The sequence below is a fragment of the Theropithecus gelada genome, chromosome 18, assembly GCF_003255815.1.
Source record: "Theropithecus gelada isolate Dixy chromosome 18, Tgel_1.0, whole genome shotgun sequence".
NCBI classification, from domain to species: Eukaryota; Metazoa; Chordata; class Mammalia; order Primates; family Cercopithecidae; genus Theropithecus; species Theropithecus gelada.
Window position 1 is genome coordinate 13,479,892 of NC_037686.1, and position 23,423 is coordinate 13,503,314.

The 23,423-nt window shown below is 40.6% G+C and overlaps 1 protein-coding gene across 1 annotated transcript in view; it reads left to right on the forward strand.

Moving 5' to 3' along the window:
- Nucleotides 1-23,423, forward strand: part of GREB1L (GREB1 like retinoic acid receptor coactivator) — a 159,818-nt gene that overhangs the window by 9,688 nt on the left and 126,707 nt on the right. The window contains exons 3-4 of the mRNA XM_025365255.1: nucleotides 10,706-10,871; nucleotides 11,404-11,601. Coding sequence (XP_025221040.1) covers nucleotides 10,715-10,871; nucleotides 11,404-11,601 — 355 coding nt within the window. The 5' untranslated portion in view covers nucleotides 10,706-10,714. The remainder of the gene's footprint in view (nucleotides 1-10,705; nucleotides 10,872-11,403; nucleotides 11,602-23,423) is intronic.

Below are 23,423 nucleotides of genomic sequence, written 5' to 3' on the forward strand. Positions count from 1 at the left end.
CCTTCCTTCCTTCCTTCCTTCCTTCCTTCCTTCCTTCCTTCCTTCCTTCCTTCCTTCCTTCCCTCCCTCCCTCCCTCCCTCCCTCCCTCCCTCCCTCCCTCCCTCTCTCATCAGCTATTGTTAGTGTTAGTGTATTTTATGTGTGGCCCAAGGCATTTCTTCTTCTTCCAGTGTGGTCCAGGGAAGGCAAAAGATTGGACACCCCTGTTCTAGAGGGGTGACTAAATTCTTGACACCCTTTGATAGGGATGCTTCCTAGATGGTGAGTGTGCTTCATATCGTCTCCACTAAGAAGGCACGCAGCATCTCACTGCCTCACGTTTAGTGATGCTAAGCTCAGCCAGTGGGTTCAGGAGGTGACAGCGTGATCTCTCCATTATAAAGTTCCCCATCAACCTTCTGTCTCATGGTTTCACTGACTACCATTGCCTGCGTGAATTTTTCATTAGGGGTTACAAAGTGGTAATTTTATAATTCTGTCATTCCTTGCCCCCCTCCTTTTTTTTTTTTTTTGAGACAGTTTTGCCCTTGTCACCTAGGCTGGAGTGCAGTGGTGCTATCTTGGCTCACTGCAACCTCCGTGTCCCAGGTTCATGCGATTCTCCTGCCTCAGCCTCCCGAGTAGTTGGGACTGCAGGCGCCTGCCACCACGCCTAGCTAATTTTTTGTATTTTTAGTACCGACGGAGTTTCACCGTGTTAGCGAGGATGGTCTCGATCTCCTGACCTCATGATCCACCCGCCTCGGCCTCCCAAAGTGCTGGGATTACAAGCGTGAGCCACTGTGCTTGGCCCTCTTTGACCATTTTTTAGCTGGAATTCTTCTTTTAAAAAAATTCAAACTCTCAATAATCAGGACTATTTGGTTACTTGGAAGTACAGAAACAGCAGAATAAATGCTTTGCTCTTTTCAAAGTACAGAAAGAGGAGAATAAATGCTTTGCTCTTTTCTTTTTGCAGTACAGAAAGAGGAGAATAAATGCTTTGCTCTTTTCTTTTTGAAGTACAGAAAGAGCAGAATAAATGCTTTGCTCTTTTCAAAGTACAGAAAGAAGAGAATAAATGCTTTGCTCTTTTCTGCTTGTAGTGCTCTGTTTTTGTCTTTCCAAAAGGAGCTCTTGCTTTTTCTCCTTTAGTAGTAAAATTAATTTGTGAATTTTTATATTTTAAATATGCTTCAGTCAGTTGGATCTATTCTCTTTTTTGTTTGGTTTCTCTAATCTTTAGCCTATGGGAGCTCTTCAAACAGTCTCCTATGTCTTTTAACGTGCTTCATTAGTTCTTTTTTTTTTTTTTTTTTTTTTTTCTTGTCACCCAGGCTGGAGTGCAGTGGCACAATCACAGTTCACTGCAGCCTCCACCTCTCTGGCTCAAAGAATTCTCATGCCTCAGCCTCCTGAGTAGCTGGGACCACAGGCACACACCACCACATGCCCAGTTAATTTTTGTTTTTGTAGAGACAGGGTTTCGTCATGTTGCCCAGGCTGGTCTCAAACTCCTGGACTCAAGCCGTCTGCCTGCCTTGGCATCCCAAATTGCTGGGATTACAAGTGTGAGCCACTGCACCCGGCCTTATTAGTTCTTGATAACCTTTGCTTTCTTGTTCAGATGTTCGAGGCTCATCTTGCATATTCCCTGCCCCAGACTTGGAACCGGTCATACCTTGAAAAAGCTTGATTCCTTTCAGTGTGGAAGGCATTAGGCCACTACAATCAGAGTATAGAAAGTGCTTATTAATAGTAATTGAATGTTATTGCTTCTCAGATTTTTCAGTAGACAAAGCTTAGAAATACTTATTTAAAAACTTTTTAAAAAATGAGTTACTACTTAGAATATGTACATCCCCATCTACCTGTACCATAGCTTACTTTGCTGTTAAAATCACACAACCTCAAATTAGTGTTTTAGATTCAGTTCTTTTTCTTTTAGCTTGTACATGATCTTTTAAAAAACAGTGTTTTTCTTGTTCTTCCTTGTCATTTCCTTTGTAAAAATAGTTTTAAAAATTAATGTTTATTTGTTCCAGATAGTTGGTATTAAAAGAAACTTTTATCAAAACCCCAAGTGTATACTTGAAAATATATTTATACTTAGTCAAAAGGGGAACTTTTTTTCTTCTTCTTTTTCTTTTTTTTTTTCCACACAGGGTCTCATTCTGTCAGCCAGGCTGGAGTACAGTGGCATGATCATGGCTCACTGCAGCCTCGACTTCCTGGGCTCAAGCACTTCTCCCACCTCAGCCTCCCAAGTAGCTGAGACTACAGGCACGTGCCACCAATCTTGGCTAATTTTTGATGTTAGGAGGTTTTTTGTTTGGTTTTGGTTTTGGTTTTTTTGAGACAAGAGTCTCACTCTGTTGCCCAGGCTGGAATGCAGTGGCACGATCTTGGCTCACTGCAACCTCCACCTCCTGGGTTCAAGCGATTCTTCTGCCTCAGCTTCTCCGAGTAGCTGGGATTACAGGTGCCCACCATCATGCCCGGCTAATTTTTGTATTTTTAGTAGAGACGGGTTTCACCATCTTGGCCAGGCTGGTCTCGAACTTCTGACCTCGTGATTTGCCCACCTCAGCCTCCCAAAGTGCTGGGATTACAGGCGTGAGCCACCGCGCCTGGCCCTGATGTGAGGAGTTTTTTAATAGAGAGGTAGGGTTATTTTGTTGTGATTTTTAAAATTGTTATTTGGCTTTGTGACTCTTAGGCTTGTATCTTAAGTTAAAATTTCCTTTTCAGCCTGTCTTGCAACTGTTATATATAGAGATGAGGCCACATCAGCAAACAAACATTTTCTTTTCTGATTTTTTTCTTTGGCGGTCGGCAATTTTGTAGTACATTACGGAGTATCCATTTACCCAACTGGGCCATCTTGGTCAGTGGTTTAGTAGCTTAATGGTCTGAGTGATAAAGATATCACCTAAGAGAGCTGCCTGTGAGCCAAACTGATTTGATTCTACCCTGTCTTACCTATTTCCTTGTAAACTGATCTTAGGCAAGTTCCTTAACTTCTCTAAACCTCAGTTATCTTGAAAATGTGAGTAATAATAGTGCTTGCTCGGCACTTAGTTAGCTCTCCATGGTACTCTTGCAATCGTTGAAGGGATGCTTTCTTTCACATTTTTTGACAATAACTACCACCACCACCATCACCAGCACCACCACCACCACCACCACCGTCACTACTACTAGTAATAATAACAACAGCTACTATTATATTAACTGCCAGTAATGCCTGCCATTGTAACACGTGCTTCACATACAACTTTAACTACAAGTCAGACTATATATTCTGAAATCAATGCTTTAATTGTAAAAAGTATTTGAGAGTTAAGGGAAAATTTTATCACTGAGGAGGGCATTTCTCTCTCTCTCTGCTGTATACTTTAAAAAATTTTTTTTGAGACAGAGTTTTGTTCTTGTTGCCCAGGCTGGAGTGCAGTGGCGTGATCTCAGTTCACTGCAACCTCTACTCCAGGGTTCAAGTGATTCTCCTGCCTCAATCTCCCTAGTACCTGGGGTTACAGGTGCCTGCTACCGTGCCTGGCTATTTTTTGTGTTTGTAGTAGAGACGGGGTTTTGCAATGTTGGCCAGGCTGGTCTCACGCTCCTGACCTCAGGTGATCTGCCCACCTCGGCCTCCCAAAGTGCTGGGATTACAGGTCAGAGCCACTGCACCCGGCCTCTCTGCTATGTACTTAATAAATACTATAGAAGTACAGTTTTAATAATAGAGTAATTATTAACTATGAAATATTTCACAAAAAGGAAATGAAAACATACAGATTAAGGAGTACTGTCCCTCAGAGTGCATTCCTACTCTTTTCCATTTTCAAAAGGCAAAAGAGGATTGAGGAGAGGCGTGGAAGCATTAGTGGGCAGCTGTTTCCCAAGCTACTCTTTTTTTTAAAATTTTTATTTCCAACCTCTGTAGCCCCCCTTCCTAAAGTCATCGGAGATAAAGGCTACCTGTTTTACCCACATCCCCATTCTGCAATTTTTCTTTCTGTGGAAAAAGGGAAAAGGATAGAGCAGAAAGGCTGCAAACCACAATGTTGTGGTGGTTTGTAGTTGATCCAGTCTGCATTTTGAGCAATGAATTAGTGATGCAGAAAGACTTGCTCATATTTTTTTACTGTCCTTTTCTTAGACATTTTCTCAAAGTCACAGAAGTGCTTTTTCGTATCTCAGAGGTCTGTAGTGCTATGACAAAATATTTAATATAATTTGTCCTTTTGTAATTTTACAATAAAAAATATGGAAAAGCAACGTAATGGAGTCTTATAAACTTGATGTCAGCCAGATACATACAATACATAAGTATATAGTGGAAACCACAAGGTGACTTTCTGTCTTTTTTTTTTTTTTTTTTTTTTTGAGATGGAGTCTCGCTCTGTCACTCAGGCTGGAGTGCAGTGGTGGGATCTCAGCTCACTGCAAGCTCCACCTCCCGGATTCACACCATTCTCCTGCCTCAGCCTCCCGAGTAGCTGGGACTACAGGCACCTGCCACCATGCCCGGCTAATTTTTTTTTCCATTTTTAGTAGAGATGGGATTTCACCGTGTTAGCCAGGATGGTCTCGATCTCCTGACCTCGTGATCTGCCCACCTTGGCCTCCTAAAGTGTTGGGATTACAGGCGTGAGCCACCGCGCCCGGCCCTTTTTTTTTTCTTCATAATTATGTCTCACAATCTACAGAAGTGACGTGAGCTTTTTGGGCCCCTCATTTCTTTGTTTTTGCTTTTTTTTTTTCCCCTAAAAATAGGCCATGTGCGGTGGCTCACGCCTGTAACCCCAGCACTTTGGGAAGCTGAGGTGGTGGGTGGATCACCTGGGGTCAGGAGTTTGAGACCAGCCTGACCAACATGATGAAACCCTGTCTCTACTAAAAATACAAACATTAGCCATGTGTGGTGGCAGGCACCTGCAATCCCAGCTACTCGGGAGGCTGAGGCAGGAGAATCACTTGAACCGGGGAGGTAGAGGTTGCAGTGAGCCGAGATCGCACTCTTGTACTCCAGCCTGGGCAATGAGAATATAACTCCGTCTCAAGAAAAAATAGAGATAAGGTATCATTATGTTGCTGATCTCAAACTTCTGGTCTCAAGCAATCCTACCTCAGCCTCCCAAAATGATGGGATTACAGGCACAAGCCACCATGCCTGTCTAGAAGTCGCCTTTCTTTTTGCATTTGATATAATGACTAGTTTCGAAAAGTATCTTTCTATCTTCTGCCTGAAGTCAAATTTATTCACATTGACTTCCAGTCAGGTGTTAAACCATCTCAGGCATGGGGGCTCTTTGAGATTTAGAGGAAACGGAGACTGGTGGATAATGCCAACAATTTCAGTGACCCTGAATACCATGGCATATGACATTTAGAATATATTACACAGATGTCCTTTGAACTCCAACCTTCTTTGGGTAGCATTGGGATATCAAGGGCAGAACTCCATAGTCAGCACTAAGGAAGTCTGAGGTCAGTTATGTAATTCTTTATATTACCATTATTTATTTATTTTTATGTTTATTTTTTATTTTATTTTATTTTATTTTTTGAGATGGAGTCTTGCTGTGTTGCCCAGGCTGGAGTGAAGTGGTGCCATCTTAGCTCACTGCAACCTCAGGAGCTTCTCCTGCCTCAGCCTTCAGAATAGCTGGGACTACAGGAGCACGCCACCATGCCTGGTTAATTTTTTGTATTTTTAGTAGAGGCAGGGTTTCGCCATGTTGGCCAGGCTGTCTCAAACTCTTGACCTCAGGTGATCCGCCTGCCTCGGCCTCCCAAAGTGTGGGATTACAGGCGTGAGCCTCTGCACCTAGCCACCATTATCATTTTTTAAATGCCCTGTTGTGTTTTTATTTGGAATAGAGTCAGCTTTTATTCTACCAAGTTTCAGCAGGGAATAGATACTTCCCGTTGTCTTCATCTGAGTATTGCTAATGCTCTTGTGGGATTGTGTATGTCTTCTATAATGGTGAAACTCCATTTCCCATTTTAAAATTAATTTAGGTTTTTTTTCTTTTCTTTTTTTTTTTTTTTTTAGGGACAGGATCTTGCTCTGTCACCCAGGCTGGAATGCAGTGGCACAATCATAGCTCACTGCAACTTCCAACTCCTGAGCTCAAGTGATCCTCCCTCCTCAGCCTTCCAAAGTGCTGGGATTTCAGGCATGAGCCACCAGGCCCAACCGGATTTAATATTTTTATTCAGTGTGATATTTATCTGTCGTTTATATATATTCTGTCATATTACTCCTTAAACTATAAGTTGAAGAGATTGAGATTATGTGATCCTCCCTATATAACTGAGTACTTTAAAAAATTAAACTAAAAAGACCTGTTGGAGAATGTACGTTTTCTAGATTTTCTTTTCTTTTTTTTTCTGAAAGGAGTTTCAGTCTTCTTGCCAGGCTGGAGTGCAATGGCGCGATCTTGGCTCACTGCAACCTCCGCCTCCTGTGTTCAAGCAATTCTCCTGCCTCAGCCTCCCAAGTAGCTGGGATTACAGGCAGGTGCCACCACACCTGGCTAATTTTGTATTTTTAGTAGAGAGGGAGTTTCTCCATGTTGGTCAGGCTGGTCTCAAACTCCCAACCTCAGGTCATACGCCCACCTTGGCCTCCCAAAGCACTGAGATTACAGGCATGAGCCACCACACTGAGAGGTTTTCAAGATTTTCAATGATGAAAGGAAGATAACTTGTTGGAGTGGTAATAGATTAAGAGGCGGCAATATTTCCAGACATTTGGTGCTCTAGAAAAAGGCTGAAAGTTCATATTTCAAGTTATTTCATTGTTCACAGATAAGCAATCCCATGGTTAACTCTGTGCTAGTTCCTGGTCCTTTTCTCTCTTTAGCAAAGAAGAAAGGTGAAATGGTTGTTGGATTTCGACTTAGATGCATAAACTAGTGGCACAACCTATTTCTCCTCCAACCTCTACCCTGTTTTGATCACGTGTGGTGCTGCTGAAAAGTAAATTACTTTTGAACTTTAAAAATTTTTAATGTTGCCGGGCACTGTGGCTCACACCTGTAATCCCAGCACTTTGGGAGGCTGAGGCGGGCGGATCACAAGGTCAGGAGTTCGAGACCATCCTGGCCAACATAGTGAAACCCCATCTCTACTAAAAATATAAAAAAAAAAAATTAGCTGGGCGTGGTGGCGGGCGCCTGTAGTCCCAGCTACTCGGGAGGCTGAGGCAGGAGAGTGGCAGGAACCCGGGAGGCGGAGCTTTCAGTGAGTGGAGATCATGCCACTGTACTCCAGCCTGGGTGACAAAGCAAGACTCTGTCTCAAAAAAAAAAAAAAAAAAAAAAAAAAAAAAAAAAAAAAGATTTTAATGTTTGTGTTGTATTGGTGGGGAGTCTTAGGAGCCTGGTCTAAAACTTGGTGTTTCAGGAACATTTCAGTTGACAGACTTTGTTGATTTTCTTCTATTTCTTCATCTTTTAATTGGGTATTTTATATACATATGCAACTTGTAATTGGGTATTGTACATTTTGAGTATAATCTTTTTGTTAAAAGAAACCTGATAATTTAAATTCATGGCATTTTGGTTTTATTACCTATATGAGAAAAGTTGCCAAAATAGGACCCCGGCTTTTTCTCCAAATCATAGGAATCTCTAATAAAACTTTGACAAACCCAGCCACTCTGATGGAAATCACTGCATGCTACTCACTGCCACCACGAATCATATCAGAAGTCTTGTTTGCTATGTAAAAGTAGCTCAGGGGCACCGACATCCTCCACAGAGCTTTAGTGTGTGAGTCTGGGAAACTTGAGATAGAGTTGTGGATTCCCATGCATCACCTCTTCTGGGCTCATGAGTGGGCACACTGGGTGTTGGCACCCTTTCCTGATGAACACAGATGCATCCTCAGGGTTCTTCTCAACCAGTCCTCCAGGGACTCTCTCCAGGGAGTTAATCAGAGTTGGCATTCCAGATAAATTTTAAATTCTATCCCTCTCTTTGATAGAGGGGGGGCCTGAGATATTCTCAAAATTACCTGTCTTGAAATGAGATTTATCCAAGGTGAGGCTGTACAGTAAGAGTGCAGGCTTTGTCATCACATGGCTGGATCCTGAGTCCTGGCTCTATCCCTTGTTAGTTGAATGGTAGTGAACTGGTCACTTCGTGTCTTCAGGTTTTGGTTTTTGGTTTTGTTTTTTAATCTGTGAAGTGGAAAGAAGTCATACCTTCTTCAGAATACTGAGGATTAAATACAGCCATTTTTATAAAGTGCTTAGTAGACTATCTAGCCCAATAGTTCTCAGACTGTTAGTATTAGTACCCATTTATACTGTTAAAGATTATTGACCAGGTGTGGTGGCTCAAGCCTGTAATCCCAGCACTTTGGGAGGCCGAGGCAGGTGGATCACGAGGTCAGGAGTTCAAGACCAGCCTGGCCGAGATGGTGAAACCCTGTCTCTACTAAAAATACAGTAATTAGCCAGGCACAGTGGCAGGCGCCTGTAATCCCAGCTACTCAGGAGGCTGAGGCAGGAGAATTGCTTGAACCCAGGCGACAGAGATTGCAGTAAACTGAGATTGCACCACTGTACTCCAGACGAGGTGACAGAGTGAGACTCCATCTCAAAAAAAAAAAAAAAAAAAAAAAGATTATTGAGGACCCCATAGTTTTTGTTTATTAAAAATTAAAACTGAAAATTTTTACAAATATATATTACTTTTAGAAATTATAATAAAACCCCACTATATATGAACAGAGATAGCATATTTTATGAAAAATAATTGTATTTGCCAAAGACAAGTTAGTGAGTAGCTTATGTGCTTCCGCATTCAACCAGTTGTAATATCACACATCCTGCAGATTCTGGAAAACTCCACGTACCTATATGAGTGAATCAGAGTGAAAAAGACAAATAATATCCAAGTAATAGTTTGATGATATGCTCAGGAATGGACAGCTGACCCATTTCTAGCCAGAGATTCAAGGAAAAGTTTGCTGGGAAGTGGCATTCCATTCCAAATAAAAAGACCAAGGTTTCTAAAAAGAAGGCCTTTTGCCCTTTTGATTATTTGGAATGTAGACATGATGCCTTGGTTTGTCACAGCTATTTGGGGACAAGATCGAGAGTAAAAGTCAACACATTCAGGGTGATGGAGCAGTATGACAGGAAGAGCTCTGTTCTTGAGAGCACTGTTGAACAGCCGAACCAGCTCCTACAAGTCTTACCTACCAGCTTTGAACAAAAAAAAATTTGTTTAAATAGTTTGAAATAGTTTTGGCTCGGTGTGGTGGCTCATGCCTATAATCCCAGCACTTTGGGAAGCCCGGGCAGGTGGATCACTTGAGGTCAGGAGTTCAAGACTAGCCTGGCCAACATGGGGAAACTGCATCTCTACTAAAAATACGAAAATTAGCCTGGTGTGCTGCCGTGTGCCTGTAGTCCCAGCTACTTGGGAGGCTGAGGAGAGTTGCTTGAACCTGGGAGGCGGAGGTTGCAGTGAGACAAGACTGTGCCACTGCACTCCAGCCTGGGTAATAGAGTAAGAGACACTGTGTCTCAAAAAAAATTAAAAAAAAAAATAGTTTTGACTTCATGGACCATTGAAAGGGTAGGATCTTGCCCCCCACCCTACCCAGGACCCTTTGAGTATCATTAGTCTAGCCACTAATTAGCACCCAGTAAATTGTTGTTGTTGTTATTGTTATGAATGGAATTTTTTTTTTTTTTTTGAGACAGTTTCGCTCTTGTCGCCCAGGCTGGAGTGCAGTGGCACAATCTTGGCTCACTGCAACCTCCGCCTCCTGGGTTCAAGTGATTCTCCTGCCTCAGCTTCCTGAGTAGCTGGGACTACAGGCCCATGCCACCATGCCTGGCTAATTTTTGTATTTTTAGTGGAGACGGGGTTTCACCATGTTAGCCAGACTGGTCTCAATCTCCTGACCTCATGATCCACCCGCTGCGGCCTCCCGAAGTGCTGGGATTACAGGTGTGAGCCACTATGCCCAGCCTATACATGGAAATTTTTATAACCAGCAAGTACTGTAGTATTATATAAATATTAGTGATGAGAAGTAAAGGTCATGGCTTCGAAGCTTTTTGCTATATACTTTCGTGAAGCGTCCCAAATAAGATTGTACTTCAGATGAAGCAAAAGAAACCACAGAGTTTTTCAAATACTAGTAATACATAAATGAATTATTCGAGTTGAAAAGGCTCAAGTCTTGCTTTCAGAAATTTAATTAAATATATAACCATAAAGCTTTCATTTTTTTTTCCAGAAGAGAGGCTTTTTCCCCCATCTGGAGTAATAGATCTTTGTAAAGAAAAAATTCATTACTTACTTTGAAACCACTGATAGAGTTTCTAGGGAGTTATAGTAGCCTCCTATAAAGGTGTCATGGCTACACTGTTAACCAGGTTGGGATTCATGATTGACAGGTCAGTCTTGATTTACTGGTTGGAGAGCCTTGACTTAAGCATTTATTACTGTTATAGATACAAAATCCCTTAAAGGGGCTTTTTGAGTTGGGTTTGGGCTGTGAAGACAAAAAGCACATGTGATATGATAAGTAACTTACACAAGCTGTCTTAAGATATCTGGGTAGTTCATATATTTCACATCTTAACAAGATATATGGACATAGTTTATATTAGCTCTACCTGTGCTTTGAGACATAGAACCTCTAATTATATCGATTTTATCCTTTCTTCTTTTTGTTGGGGATGGGTAGGTGTAGATCATGGGGAATTCGTATGCTGGGCAACTGAAATCTGCTCGATTTGAGGAAGCTCTCCACAACTCCATAGAAGCCTCACTCAGATGTAGTAGTGTGGTACCGCGGCCAATATTTTCCCAGCTGTACCTGGACCCTGACCAGCATCCTTTCTCATCTGCAGGTAAGTTTCTCAATCATACGTATTTCTGGATTCTTTCTTTCTTTCTTTCTTTTTTTTTTAGATGAAGTCTCCATCTGTCGCCCAGGCTGGAGTGCAGTGGTGTGATCTTGGCTCACTGCAACCTCCGCCTCCTGGGTTCAAGTGACTCTCCTGCCTCAGCCTCCTGAGTAGCTGGGACTACAGGCACACGCCACCAGGCCTGGCTAATTTTTTTGTATTTTTATTGGAGACAGGGTTTCACCATGTTGGTCAGGCAGGTCTTGAACTCCTGACCTTGTGATCTGCCCGCCTCAGCCTTTCAAAGTGCTGGGATTACAGGCGTGAGCCACCGCGCCCGGTCACTGGACTCCTTTTTTAAAAAGTGGGATTCTTGTTTTAGAAGTGGGGATTCCAAATCTTGGGACCTCTGAGATAAATTGGCTAAATGTTAGAAAATGCTAGACTTCTTTTCTTCAATTATGTCTTTCAGAACTGTGCATTTTTCCATAAGTATGTTTTTGTTAAATCTGCTATGATTTATTTGTTTATCCAGATGTGAAACCCAAGGTGGAGGATCTGGACAAAGATTTGGTAAACCGCTACACTCAAAATGGAAGTCTGGATTTTTCTAACAATCTAACAGTTAATGAAATGGAAGACGATGAAGACGATGAAGAAATGTCTGATTCAAACAGTCCACCAATTCCCTATTCACAAAAACCTGCCCCAGAAGGATCTTGCACTACAGATGGTGGGTTTCAGTTTTGTTTTCTTTTTGCTATTTTCTCTCTAATATTGTCTGACATATTTCTAATTATTACATGCGGTGCTCAAGGCTGGAAACTAGTAATTATGGCATGGAGAGGAATGAGAAATGATTATGCTCTCATTCACATTATCTCCTGTGACTTCACAACAGATGTCTGTAAGAAAGACAAGTATTATCATCTCATCTTATAGATAAAGAGACTGAAATTCACAGTTGTTGACTTCCCTGAGATGGTCTGTTTAGAATTGCCTTTGCAATTCTTGACCTGCCTTTGCAAAGCCAGGTCAAGGCTTTTCCAGTATTCCAAGTACTTTCTGCAAGAATGCTACTATTTTAGGACAGTTTTTAGTGTTCCCTCTTCATACTTCTTTCTATTCCACCCCTGCCCTGCAGACAATCAGAGAGATATTAGATATTTCATATTTACTTTTTACATTTATTTTAAACACTCATCCAATACAGAGGATTAAAATATTTTATACATATTATAAATGTAAAAATTTATAGAGGATTAAAATGTGTATATTTTGATAATCCCTTTTTATTTATTAGGGTCAGCCTCCTCTTCCACTAAACCTTCACACTTTGTAAGAAAATCCTAGTATAAAGCATTTCCAGTATTTCATGGTTTTGGTGATATCATAACTTAAATTACACTCTCTTCCCTCCATTTAATAGTTTACTATGCTATTTTCTGATCATCCCGGCCTAATTAATTCGTGAATAATACTTTGTCCAGATTATCCAGAGTATTGTTCTTCTACCCAGAATGACTTGGACCTAGGATGATTTCAGTGCATGAACATTTTGGAGTGGGGGAAATGGAAGGAGAAGAAAAGGGATATAATTTCAGAACATTCCTCTTACAAAGCCTAAAGTGCAAATAATTAGAGAAAAACTAGAGCTTCAAATATGGAAAGCCAGAAAGCCCTGCTTGGGAGTTTTATTTTCTCTTGACTTTTTTTTTTTTTTTTTTTTTTTTGACAATGTGATAAATAGTAAAGGAGTCAAAATCCCCTACCTAGGAGATGAGGAAACCTGAGTAATTCTCCTGGGAGCTTCTACGTGCCCAATTCACTAAAGATGGCCTCTAGCGATTAGTACTACGGCCCTGCCTGTAGCACATTATTCCTTATGAATTTGTTTATGATTGCTCAAACTTAATATATATGGATTTATTCATTATTGACATAATACAGGCTTTAAGCCTGTGAAGGTGTAGGAGGTGACTAGCATTATGTTTCTTCTTACTTGCTTTACATCCATCTTCATGCCTTTTATTTAATTGAGCTGTCAACTCGTTTATCAGGTAACAAACTGGAAGGTGAAATAGTACTTAAAACGTTGTTGGATTCCCATTGAGAATCTTGTTATGTGTGAGAGTTACATAGAGTAAAATCTTTAGAGGATAACTTTCAAGTATCTAATTTTATACCAAAAAATGGGAGAGAGGTTTCCACTTTTCCTGTGCCCTAGGTATGTTTTTAGTTTGCCTTGTAGGGTATCTGGCACTGGTGTTATTTATAAGCAGGTATGGAGAGCTGTTTACTGCCCACCAAGGTATAATCAACTCAGTGATCTAGAGATAGCCAGTATTTCTTAAACTTTAGAACGTGAAAATATGAGAGTATATGGGAAGGGTAATATTATTTTAAAGATAAAGGAGGTGTAGTTTTTTTTTTAACTGTCTCACTCAAGTTCAAGATTTAGATTCCAAGACAATTCAAAAACACTAGTCCTACACTTAGATTCCTATATCAGCTACTTTTGGTTCTTATGATTAATGTCCATTTTTTTCCCCTTTTAATTCACCTTGGGGGAAGGCATAGACAGCTTTTTTTTTTGGAGATGGAGTCTCACTCTGTGGCCCAGGGTGGAGTGCAGTGGCACGACCTCAGCTCACCGCAGCCTCCACCTCCCGGGTTCAAGCAGTTCTCTGCCCCAGCCTCCCAAGTTGCTGGGATAACAGGCGCCCACCACCAGGCCCGGCTAATTTTTGTATTTTTAGTAGAGACGAGGTTTCACGATTTTGACCAGGCTGGTCTTGAGCTCGTGACCTCATGATCCACCCTCCTCGGCTTCCAAAGTGTTGTGATTACAGGCGTGAGCCACTGTGCCCGGCCAGTAGCTCTTTTTTTTTTTTTTTGACGGAGTCTTGCTCTGTCACCCAGGCTGGAGTGCAGTGGTGTGATCTCGGCTCACTGCAAGCTCCACCTCCCAGGTTCACGCCATTCTCCTGCCTCAGCCTCCCGAGTAGCTGGGACTGCAGGCGTCCGCCACCATGCCTGGTTACTTTTTTATGTATTTTTAGTAGAGACAGGGTTTCACCGTGTTAGTTAGGATGGTCTTGATCTCCTGACCTTGTGATCCGCCTGCCTCGGCCTCCCAAAGCACTGGGATTACAGGCGTGAGCCACCGCGCCTGGCCAGTAGCTCTTTCAATTGGACTCATTTTAAGATAGTTCTAAGAGCCCTCTTACTCAAAGGGAGAACAGTTCTGAAATTTCTGAAATTTTCCTTACGAAAATGGCAATGAAATAGGGCAATATACTGCCTGGACTTATTTAAGCATACCACCTTCCCTTCATGGGAAATCCTCTATTTACTTAAGGCTCAAAGAAAGGTAAAGCTATTTTTAGAGGCAATTTAGATAAGCAAATACTTAACACCTGATGGGCTGCTGGGGTTTACCATTCAGATGTAAATTTTGGTTGCTAATTTCTTATGTAAATTATTGGAATAGTGTAGGTTCCTACCCTGCTGGGAGGCAGTTGATTGTCCAGAGTTAAGGACAACCAAATTTTAGGCCTCCAAATACTGCTTTGATTACTTTAGCTTGTGTTTATAGCTGTTTCTGTAAACTTTTCCCTTTGCCCCCTTTTAGTTTACTCTGTAACCTTCAAGTTGGAGATAATTGGAGAATGCAAATCTGTTTCTGTGAAGTGAAATCTTCAGCTGTTTTCTTAAAGAATTGCAGATGAAGTTTATAAAGAAGACCTATCTACTATTATTCCTTTTTAAAAAAATTAAAATCGTTTGCTCTGCAAGAGGCTTGGTTTTAGAGCAACATTTCAGTGTTGTCTTCAGAAAGTGAAATTATTTCAAGGGCAGATTTGTCAAATAAATTATTTGTATGCCCGTTATCACTAACTTATGTTTCTTTGCTTGTAGACTATAAACAGGCTTAGAGTCTTCCTTAGGATACTCTTAACCAGATCTTCTTATAGCCTCTAAAAGAAAGATCACATCGGTCCCTTAGAATTATTTAGATGTAATTCAGAATTACGCTGTTGTGGAGTCCTAAGGTTTTGTTTTGTTTTTCATTTAGTTTAAGGTTTTAATTGAGATTTAACATTTGATGTTTATTAGACTAGTAATCAGACATATTTCTTGTAGTGGAACTACCTGTCACACCGGATACCTGTCACACTGGATATTGGGATCCTATAAGTCTTGAGATAGAATATTTCATAGATTTTGTTTTTAGCTCTCCACTCTTTTTTACAGACGTATGCAGCTTATTTTCCATCTGAAAAAGCTAAATTAAATATTGCTCTTTGCATAATGTTTTTATTGTCATAGTGATCCCTGATGCTGTATTTTGTATATCATTAGCTGATCTGAATCCAAGCAATGAGGATTTGGAGGAAACAGTAAATAGATATATACTTTACAGCAATAGACCAGACCCTTGGCAGGCGAACTTATTCTTAGAATAACTACAGACTGAATTCATAAACTTTTGCTTGACTTAATGAGCATTTTTGACCTTGAGTTGATTTCTTCTGGACCCTGTTTTCTAGACTCAGCCCTGCTGTGCCTTTCTTTCCTAGTCTCTTCTTAATTAAATAGCCTGTATGGCTTGTGTTGGCAAATAGCTATGTGGTAAAAGATAAAATAGGACTATTTTATTTTATTTTTGAAGAACAGCTTTAAATTTGTGAAAATTAAGAAAATAGTAGTTTCTATATATCCTCACACAGTTTGCCCTATTATTAATATGTTAGTATAGTACGTTTGCTACAATTAATGAACCAATATTGATACTTTTTTATTAATTTTAATAACAACTAAAGTCCACAGTTTATTTGAGTTCCTTGGCTTTTTCCTAATATTTTTTTCCTGTTTCAGTGTCCCATCCAGGATATGGCATCAGATTTAATTGCTATGTCTCCTTAGGTGCCTTTTGACTATGACAGTTTCTCAGACTTTCCTTGTTTTTGATGACCTTGACCAAATGGTCAAATGGGGAGTATTAGGCATATTTGTAGGAGATCCCCCTGTTGGAATTCATTTGATGTTTTTCTCCTTATGAGATTGGGGTTATGGGATCTGGGGAGGAAGATCACAGGGGTCAATTTTTATCATATTCCTTAAATTTTTACATATTATTTCAAGGGTACATACTATCAACATGATTTATCACTATTGCTGTTAACTTTGGTCACCTGGCTGAGGGGCTGAAGGAGTGTTATCTCCACTCTCCTTCCACTGCATACTGTGTAAGGAATCCCCAGATCACACTTAAGGAGCAGGGAGTTACACTCCACATCCTTGAGGGCAGACTATGTAAATTATTTGAAATTCTACTGCATGGGAATTCATCTGTTCTCTCCCATTTATTGATGGGTTCATTCATTTATTTATGTCATTATGGCCATAAATGCCTACATTTATTTTATGTTTATAATCTAATACTAACTTATTTTGTTGCTCAAATTGTTCAGTTTTGGACATTGGGAGCTCTCAGTTGGTTCTCGTACCACTGTTACAAACCCCCATCATTATGGTGTGGGTTTGTTTTTTTTTTTTCCATCAAATAGGACATTTTCTCTTTTCATTGGCAGAGGTACCTCTTGACTTTTTTTTTTTTTTTTTTTTAGGTGAAGGAGGCTAGAAATACACCTCTCATAGAATACAGTAATTGTTTAATAATTATTGCTTTCACCTCTAGGTGTCCTCATATCATAAGTGGGAAAACCCTCAAAGATTGGAAAACTATTTGTGTGGATTGTGTGGTTTTCATTTTGCCACAGAAATTGCTCTGAAATAATCTCTCTTCCCTAGAAAATCCTGCTTTCCTCAGGCCTTCTCCACACTAACTGTGCCTTCTCTACTCTATCCCTCTTTAGCCCAGAAACAAAATTGTAACTTTTCCCCGTCAGTCTCCCTTTTGCAATGTATTGCTTGAGAAATCTCAACAGAAATGTCAGTCTGTGAGCATGGATTACTTTTGCAGCTTGTCAAAACTTTAATTTTAAGGACTCATTAGCAAGGATGAAATAGGTGAATGCCGACACAGTCAATGGCCGGCAGGAGCTGGTGTATCAAATGATACTCGGAAATCAATCTCAAAAGGCCACAGGGAAGGCAAGTGATAGGACCCAGCAAAAGTAGATAAGGAAGAAGTTATAGGAGAGTTCTCCATCAGACTAGAGGAGGGCAAAACAGTATACAGTCATGTGCCAAATAACACCGTTTCGGTCAATGACTGACTGCATATATGACGTTGGTTGGTTCCAAAGCTGAAAAATGTCTGTTGCCTGATGACATTGTAGCTATTGTAAAGTAGTGCAGTGCATCACTCATGTGTTTGTGGTGTTGCTGACGTAAAGAAACCTACTGCACTGCCAGTCATATAAAAGTATAGCACATGCAATTAGGTATACCACATGATATTAGGTAATAAATGACTGTGTTATTTCAGTGTGTACTCCTGCTACTTATTTAAAAAAAAAAAAAAAAGTTTACTGTGAAACAGCCTCAGGCAGGTCCTTCTGGAGGTATTCCGGAAGATGGCGTTATTATCATAGGAGATGACCCTCCAAGCATGTTATTGCCCTAAAGACCTTCCAGTGGGACAAGATACGGAGGTGGAAGACACTGATCTTGATGATTCTGACCCTGTGTAGGCCTAGGCTAATGTCTGTGTTTGTGCCTCAGTTTTTAACAAAAAAGTTTTTTTGTTGTTGTTTTTTGTTTTGTTTTGTTTTGTTTTGTTTTGTTTTTGAGACGGAGTCTCGCTCTGTCGCCAGACTGGAGTGCAGTGGCACAATCTCAGCTCACTGCGATCTCCGCCTCCTGGGTTCAAGTGATTCTCCTGCCTCAGCCTCCTGAGTAGCTGGGACTACAGGCGCCCACCACCATGCCCAGCTAGTTTTTGTAATTTTAGTGGAGCTGGGGTTTCACCATGTTGGCCAGGATGGTCTCGATCTCTTGACCTTGTGGTCCACCCGCCTTGGCCTCCCAAAGTGCTGGGATTACAGGCGCGAGCCACTATGCCTGGCCAACAAAAAAGTTTAAAAAGTTAAAAAAAAAAAAGTAATACAAAAAAGCTTTATAGAATAATGATACAAGAAAGAAAATGTTTTTATACAGCTATACAATGTGTTTGTGTTTTAAGTGTTACTATGAATAAAAATATTTTTAGAAGTTAAAAAGGTTATAAAGTTAAAAAGTTACAGTAAGCTAAGGTTAATTTATTATTGAAGAAAAATAATTTTAGTAAATTTTGTGTAGCCTAAGGGTACAGTGTTTATAAAGTGTACAGTAATGTCCTAGGCCTTCACATTCACTCATTACTCACTCACTGACTCACCCAGAGCAACTTCCAGTCCTGCAAGCTCTGTTTTAAGTGCCTTGTACAGGTGTGTTATTTTTTTATCTTTTATATCATATTTTCGCTGTGCCTTTTCTATGTTTACATATGTTTAGATACACAAATACTTAACCATTGTGTTACAACTGCCAATAGTACTCAGTACAATAGGATGCTATCCAGGTTTGTAGCCTAGGGGCAATAGGCTATACCATCTAGCCTACATGTGTGGTAGGCTCTACCATCTGGGTGTGTGAAAGTACACGCTATGATGTTCACACAACAAAATCGCCTCTTAGAATGCATCCATGTGGTTAAGTGATGAATGACTGTATATGAGTCAGGGAGGTGTTAATGAGGTCGAAGGAGCAGTTAATTTGGAGTTAAGAGACCTGGGTTCTCTATCTACTGTTTCTGGTGGCTGAGTATTTGGCCTTGGGCCACTTTCTTAGTCTCTTGGGGCCCTTCTTTCATTTACATATCAAAGAGATTAGAACAGATCTGTGTTCCTCAATCTTTGACTCACAAATGTCTCCTATAATAATGTGTAATCTTTTGAATGCAGATATTTAAAAACTAATTCTGTCATTACACAGCATGTGATAAGGACTTGATTTTAAATAGTATTTATTTTAGATTGGTTTGTTTATTTATTTATTTATTATTTATTTATTTATTTTGAGACAGAGTTTCACTCTTGTTGCCCAGGCTGGAGTGTAATGGTGCAAATCTCGGCTCACTGCCTCCTGGGTTCAAGCAGTTCTCCTGCCTCAGCCTCCCGAGTAGCTGGGACTACAGGTCCATGCCACCACGCCCAACTAATGTTTGTATTTTTAGTAGAGACAGGGTTTTGCCGTGTTGGCCAGGCTGGACTCAAACTCCTGACCTCAGGTGATCCACTCACCTCAGCTTCCCAACGTGTTGGGATTACAGGCATGAGCCACTGCATCCTGCCTACCTAGGTCAGTTTATTAATATACTGTTTGATATTCATGCTGTACAAGAAAGATTATCTACATTTGCTATTCAATAATTACTGATTAACTTACTTTAAATTTGTTGTGTAAGAAAAAGCATGTTTTGTTGACAAATTTAAAAATAAACTATAGGCCGGGCGCGGTGGCTCAAGCCTGTAATCCCAGCACTTTGGGAGGCCGAGACGGGCGGATCACGAGGTCAGGAGATCGAGACCATCCTGGCTAACACGGTGAAACCCCATCTCTACTAAAAAATACAAAAAACTAGCCAGGCGAGGTGGCGGGCGCCTGTAGTCCCAGCTACTCGGGAGGCTGAGGCAGGAGAATGGTGTAAACATGGGAGGCGGAGCTTGCAGTGAGCTGAGATCCGGCCACTGCACTCCGGCCTGGGCAACAGAGCGAGACTCTGTCTCAGAAAAAAAAAACCAAAAACAAACAAACAAACAAAAAAAATAAAATATTTGTTTTGAGGAGGATGAGAGGAGCTAAATGTATTTAAATGTTTTACAGCATTAAAAAAAGTCAAAATCTACTTTTAATGCCTAAATTTTGGAAATTCTACATTTTACGGTTAAAGGGTATAGTAGTTTATAATTTTTGCATTTTTGTTCTATGTGATGGAAAAGTTGTAGGCTGCTGTTTGTAGGTAACTGCTGATAGAGTTGAAAGAGGCAGTGTTTTCTTCCTCATGTATTAAAAGCCAAATTGGATTATAATCGCTAAATTTTTACCTTTTTAACATTTGTTTTTTGATGTCCTGGAAAAACATATTGCTTCATTTTATACAATCTTTTAATTTGTTGAGTGAGTGTGGTGAATGAATTTAACTTTTGTATCTACCAAAGAGCTTTTAAAAGTACAGTTTCCCTGAAAATATGTTCCCCCAAAAAGCAAATTAAGGCACATTTATAAAATTTCTTTTTTTGTGTTATTAACACAGAAAGTTTCCTGAGCTTCCCATCTTTAACCAACAGCCTGTTCTGTGTATAAGTTAAAGAATATGTCAGTACATATGACTGAAAATGAAAACAATCTGAACTTGTATAGTCAAAACCACACAATGATATGGGGTTTGACTGAGTGAATTGTGAGCTCACTCAGCTGGTTTCCATTAACCCTACATGTGTTAGATGAAAGGCCCTTAGAACATTCTGTTTTATTTTATTTTATTTTTTTTTTTTTTTTTTGAGACGGAGTCTCACTGTGTCTCCCAGGCTGGAGTGCAGTGGCGCGATCTCGGCTCACTGCAAGCTCCGCCCCCCGGGTTCACGCCATTCTCCCGCCTCAGCCTCCCGAGTAGCTGGGACTACAGGCGCCCGCTACCGCGCCCGGCTAGGTTTTTGTATTTTTAATAGAGACGGGGTTTCACCATGTTAGCCAGGATAGTCTCGATCTCCTGACCTTGTGATCCACCCGCCTCGGCCTCCCAAAGTGCTGGGATTACAGGCTTGAGCCACCGCGCCCGGCCTAAACATTCTGTTTTAAAAGTAGGATACTTACACTAATTATTTGTTCATTTTTAGAAATTGATAATGATGTCTATTTAAATTTCACTTACTATTCCCAAGTATCTTGGAACATTTTTTATGAATCCCTGGGACTTCACCACTTATATTGAGAAATGCTTTATTAGATGATCTTGAGGTTCCATATAACATAATTTGCAAATTGATACAGACTTGTGGTTCCATCTGGTATACTTTTTCTAATACAGAGTGAGTCAACATTGTAGAAAGATTGTATTACTACTTCTCAGTGACAGAGATAGCTCCCCAAGCATCCTGCTGTCCATTAATAGGCCAATCATAAACTAGGTTTATGTCTGTAAACCTAGGTTTACTGTCTATATGCAAATTAGTAACTTATTTGATTAAAATAAATTAGCGTTCCTTTTGGTACTTTAATATGACTCCTAGATTTAGTATTTTAGAATTTGATGAAAAAGTCTGTGTTCACCCATCACAGTTTTAGCACTGTATTGTAATTGTTCTTAGCTTCTCTTTTGCCAAGTTAAATAGTGTGCTTTTTGTCTGTTTTCACTGTGGCAGACTTCCTCTGTCTTACATCCTGAGCATTACAGAACTCTTTGTGTAACCTTGGACAAGTTTCCTAACCTTTATGAGCCTCAGTTTCTCCATCTATGAAAAGGAGATAGTACCAGTCTTGAGTGTTGAGAGGACTGAATAAGATAATCTATACAGTATTTAGCACTGTGCCTGGCTATGGCGAGTGCTCCGTAAGTTTTAGCTGCCATCATCATCATCATCAATTCCCAACTTCCAAACCTGTGAGCCTGTTCCTTAATAGAGGTGGGTGGGCACAGCAATTTTATTTTCCTATGGGTTCCATGTATCAAATAGGCTTCAAAAAATGTTTGTAAACTAAGTAATATGACCCACATATTTAATGACTATTTTCCAGATCAATATAAATGATATTTTGAACAAATGCAGATTCATTTAAAATTGCTGAAGAATTCATAAGTTTTTGTATTTTTTCTTAATTCATGAATTTTTAGAGTTAAATTGACTTTTAGAGCTTAAATTCACTTTTGTTAATGTTAAAAAGGGTTCTATAAGCTTGAAATGATTGAGCTCTGTAGTCTTGATAATTTTATTCTTCTACTGTCTTTTCCCACTTCTATTAGGCTTGTTTTTGAGGTTTGATGACCCAAACTATATGGTAAATTTAATATGCCCCACCACTTCATATTTTTCTTTCAATTTTAATTTTAATTTTTTTTCTTTAAAAAAAAAATTTAGACAGGGTCTTGCTCTGTTGCCCAGGCTGGAGTACAATGGCACAATCCTGGCTTCACTGCAACCTCTGCCTCCCTGGGTCAAGGGATGCTCCCATCTTAACTGCCCAGGTAGCTGGGATTACAAGTGCTCACCGCCAGGCCCGACTAATTTTTGTATTTTTTTTGTAGAGATGAGATTTTACCATGTTGCCCAGACTGGTTTTGAACTCCTGGACCCAAGCGATCTGCCCTCCTGGGCCTCCGAGAGTGCTGGGATTACAGGCGTGAGCCACTGCACCTGGCCTCATCCAATGTTTTGATGGTGTTTTCTTTTTTATTTCTCATGCCAGTAACTGATGGCATTCAATGATTTTTGACACTTGGTTAAAATCATAACATGAATTGATGCTAGGAGAATCTAGCATGGTTTTTCCCTATTTTGTATTGGGCAATGATAATGGTGCTTTCCTAGGGTTTGTGTATGGAAAGGTAGGTGTCCTCCTTGCTTCCAGAATTTTCTGAAATAGCATTTTCAGAAAATGGAAACAGGAAAATAGCATTTCCTGTTCTTGAGAGCAAGTTTCACACTGTTGCCCAGACTGGAGTGCAATGATGCGATCTCGGCTCACTGCAACCTCTGCCTCCCTGGTTCAAGTGATTCTCCTGCCTCGGCCTCCCAAGTAACTGGGATTACATGCATGTGCCACCATGCCCGGCTAATTCTTTGTTGTTGTTGTTGTTGTTGTTTGTTTATTTTTTGAGACAGAGTCTCACTCTATCGCCCAGGCTGGAGTGCAGTGGCACGATCTGGGCTCACTACAAGCTCTGTCTCTACAGGTGCCCGCCACCACAACTGGCTAATTTTTTGTATTTTTAGTAGAGATGGGGTTTTACCATGTTAGCCAAGATGGCCTCCATCTCCTGACCTCATGATCCACCCGCTTCTGCCTCCCAAAGTGCTGGGATTACAAGTGTGAGCCACCGCACCTGGCTTTTTTTTTGTATTTTTAATAGAGACAGGGTTTCACCATGTGGACCAGGCTGGTCTTGAACCCCAACCTCAAGTGATACGCCCACCTCAGCCTCCCAAAGTGCTGGGATTATAGGTGTGAGCCACTGCACCTGGCCTGAAATAGCATTTATTATACTTTCATTCAGCCTCTCTTGGTTGCAAATGACAGAAACCCAACTGAAAATGGCTTAGGTAAAATGAAGACATGACTGAAAGAGTTCCAAAGAAAAGGTTTCATGGCCAAACCTTGGGAAAGGCAGATACAGCAGGCTCAGGGATTCAGACACCTCCAGAACAATCTTTCAGCCTCCTGCCCATGGTGACGGAGTTCCCTCTCAGGTCAAGGAACAGGGCTGGCACTAAGCAGACTGAGCCATGCTCTCCTTGGCTCCATGTTCAGATTTTCTAGGGAACAGGCTTTGATGGGCCCTGTTTATGTCATGCGTCTACCCTTGGACCAATCAACTATGGCCAGAAA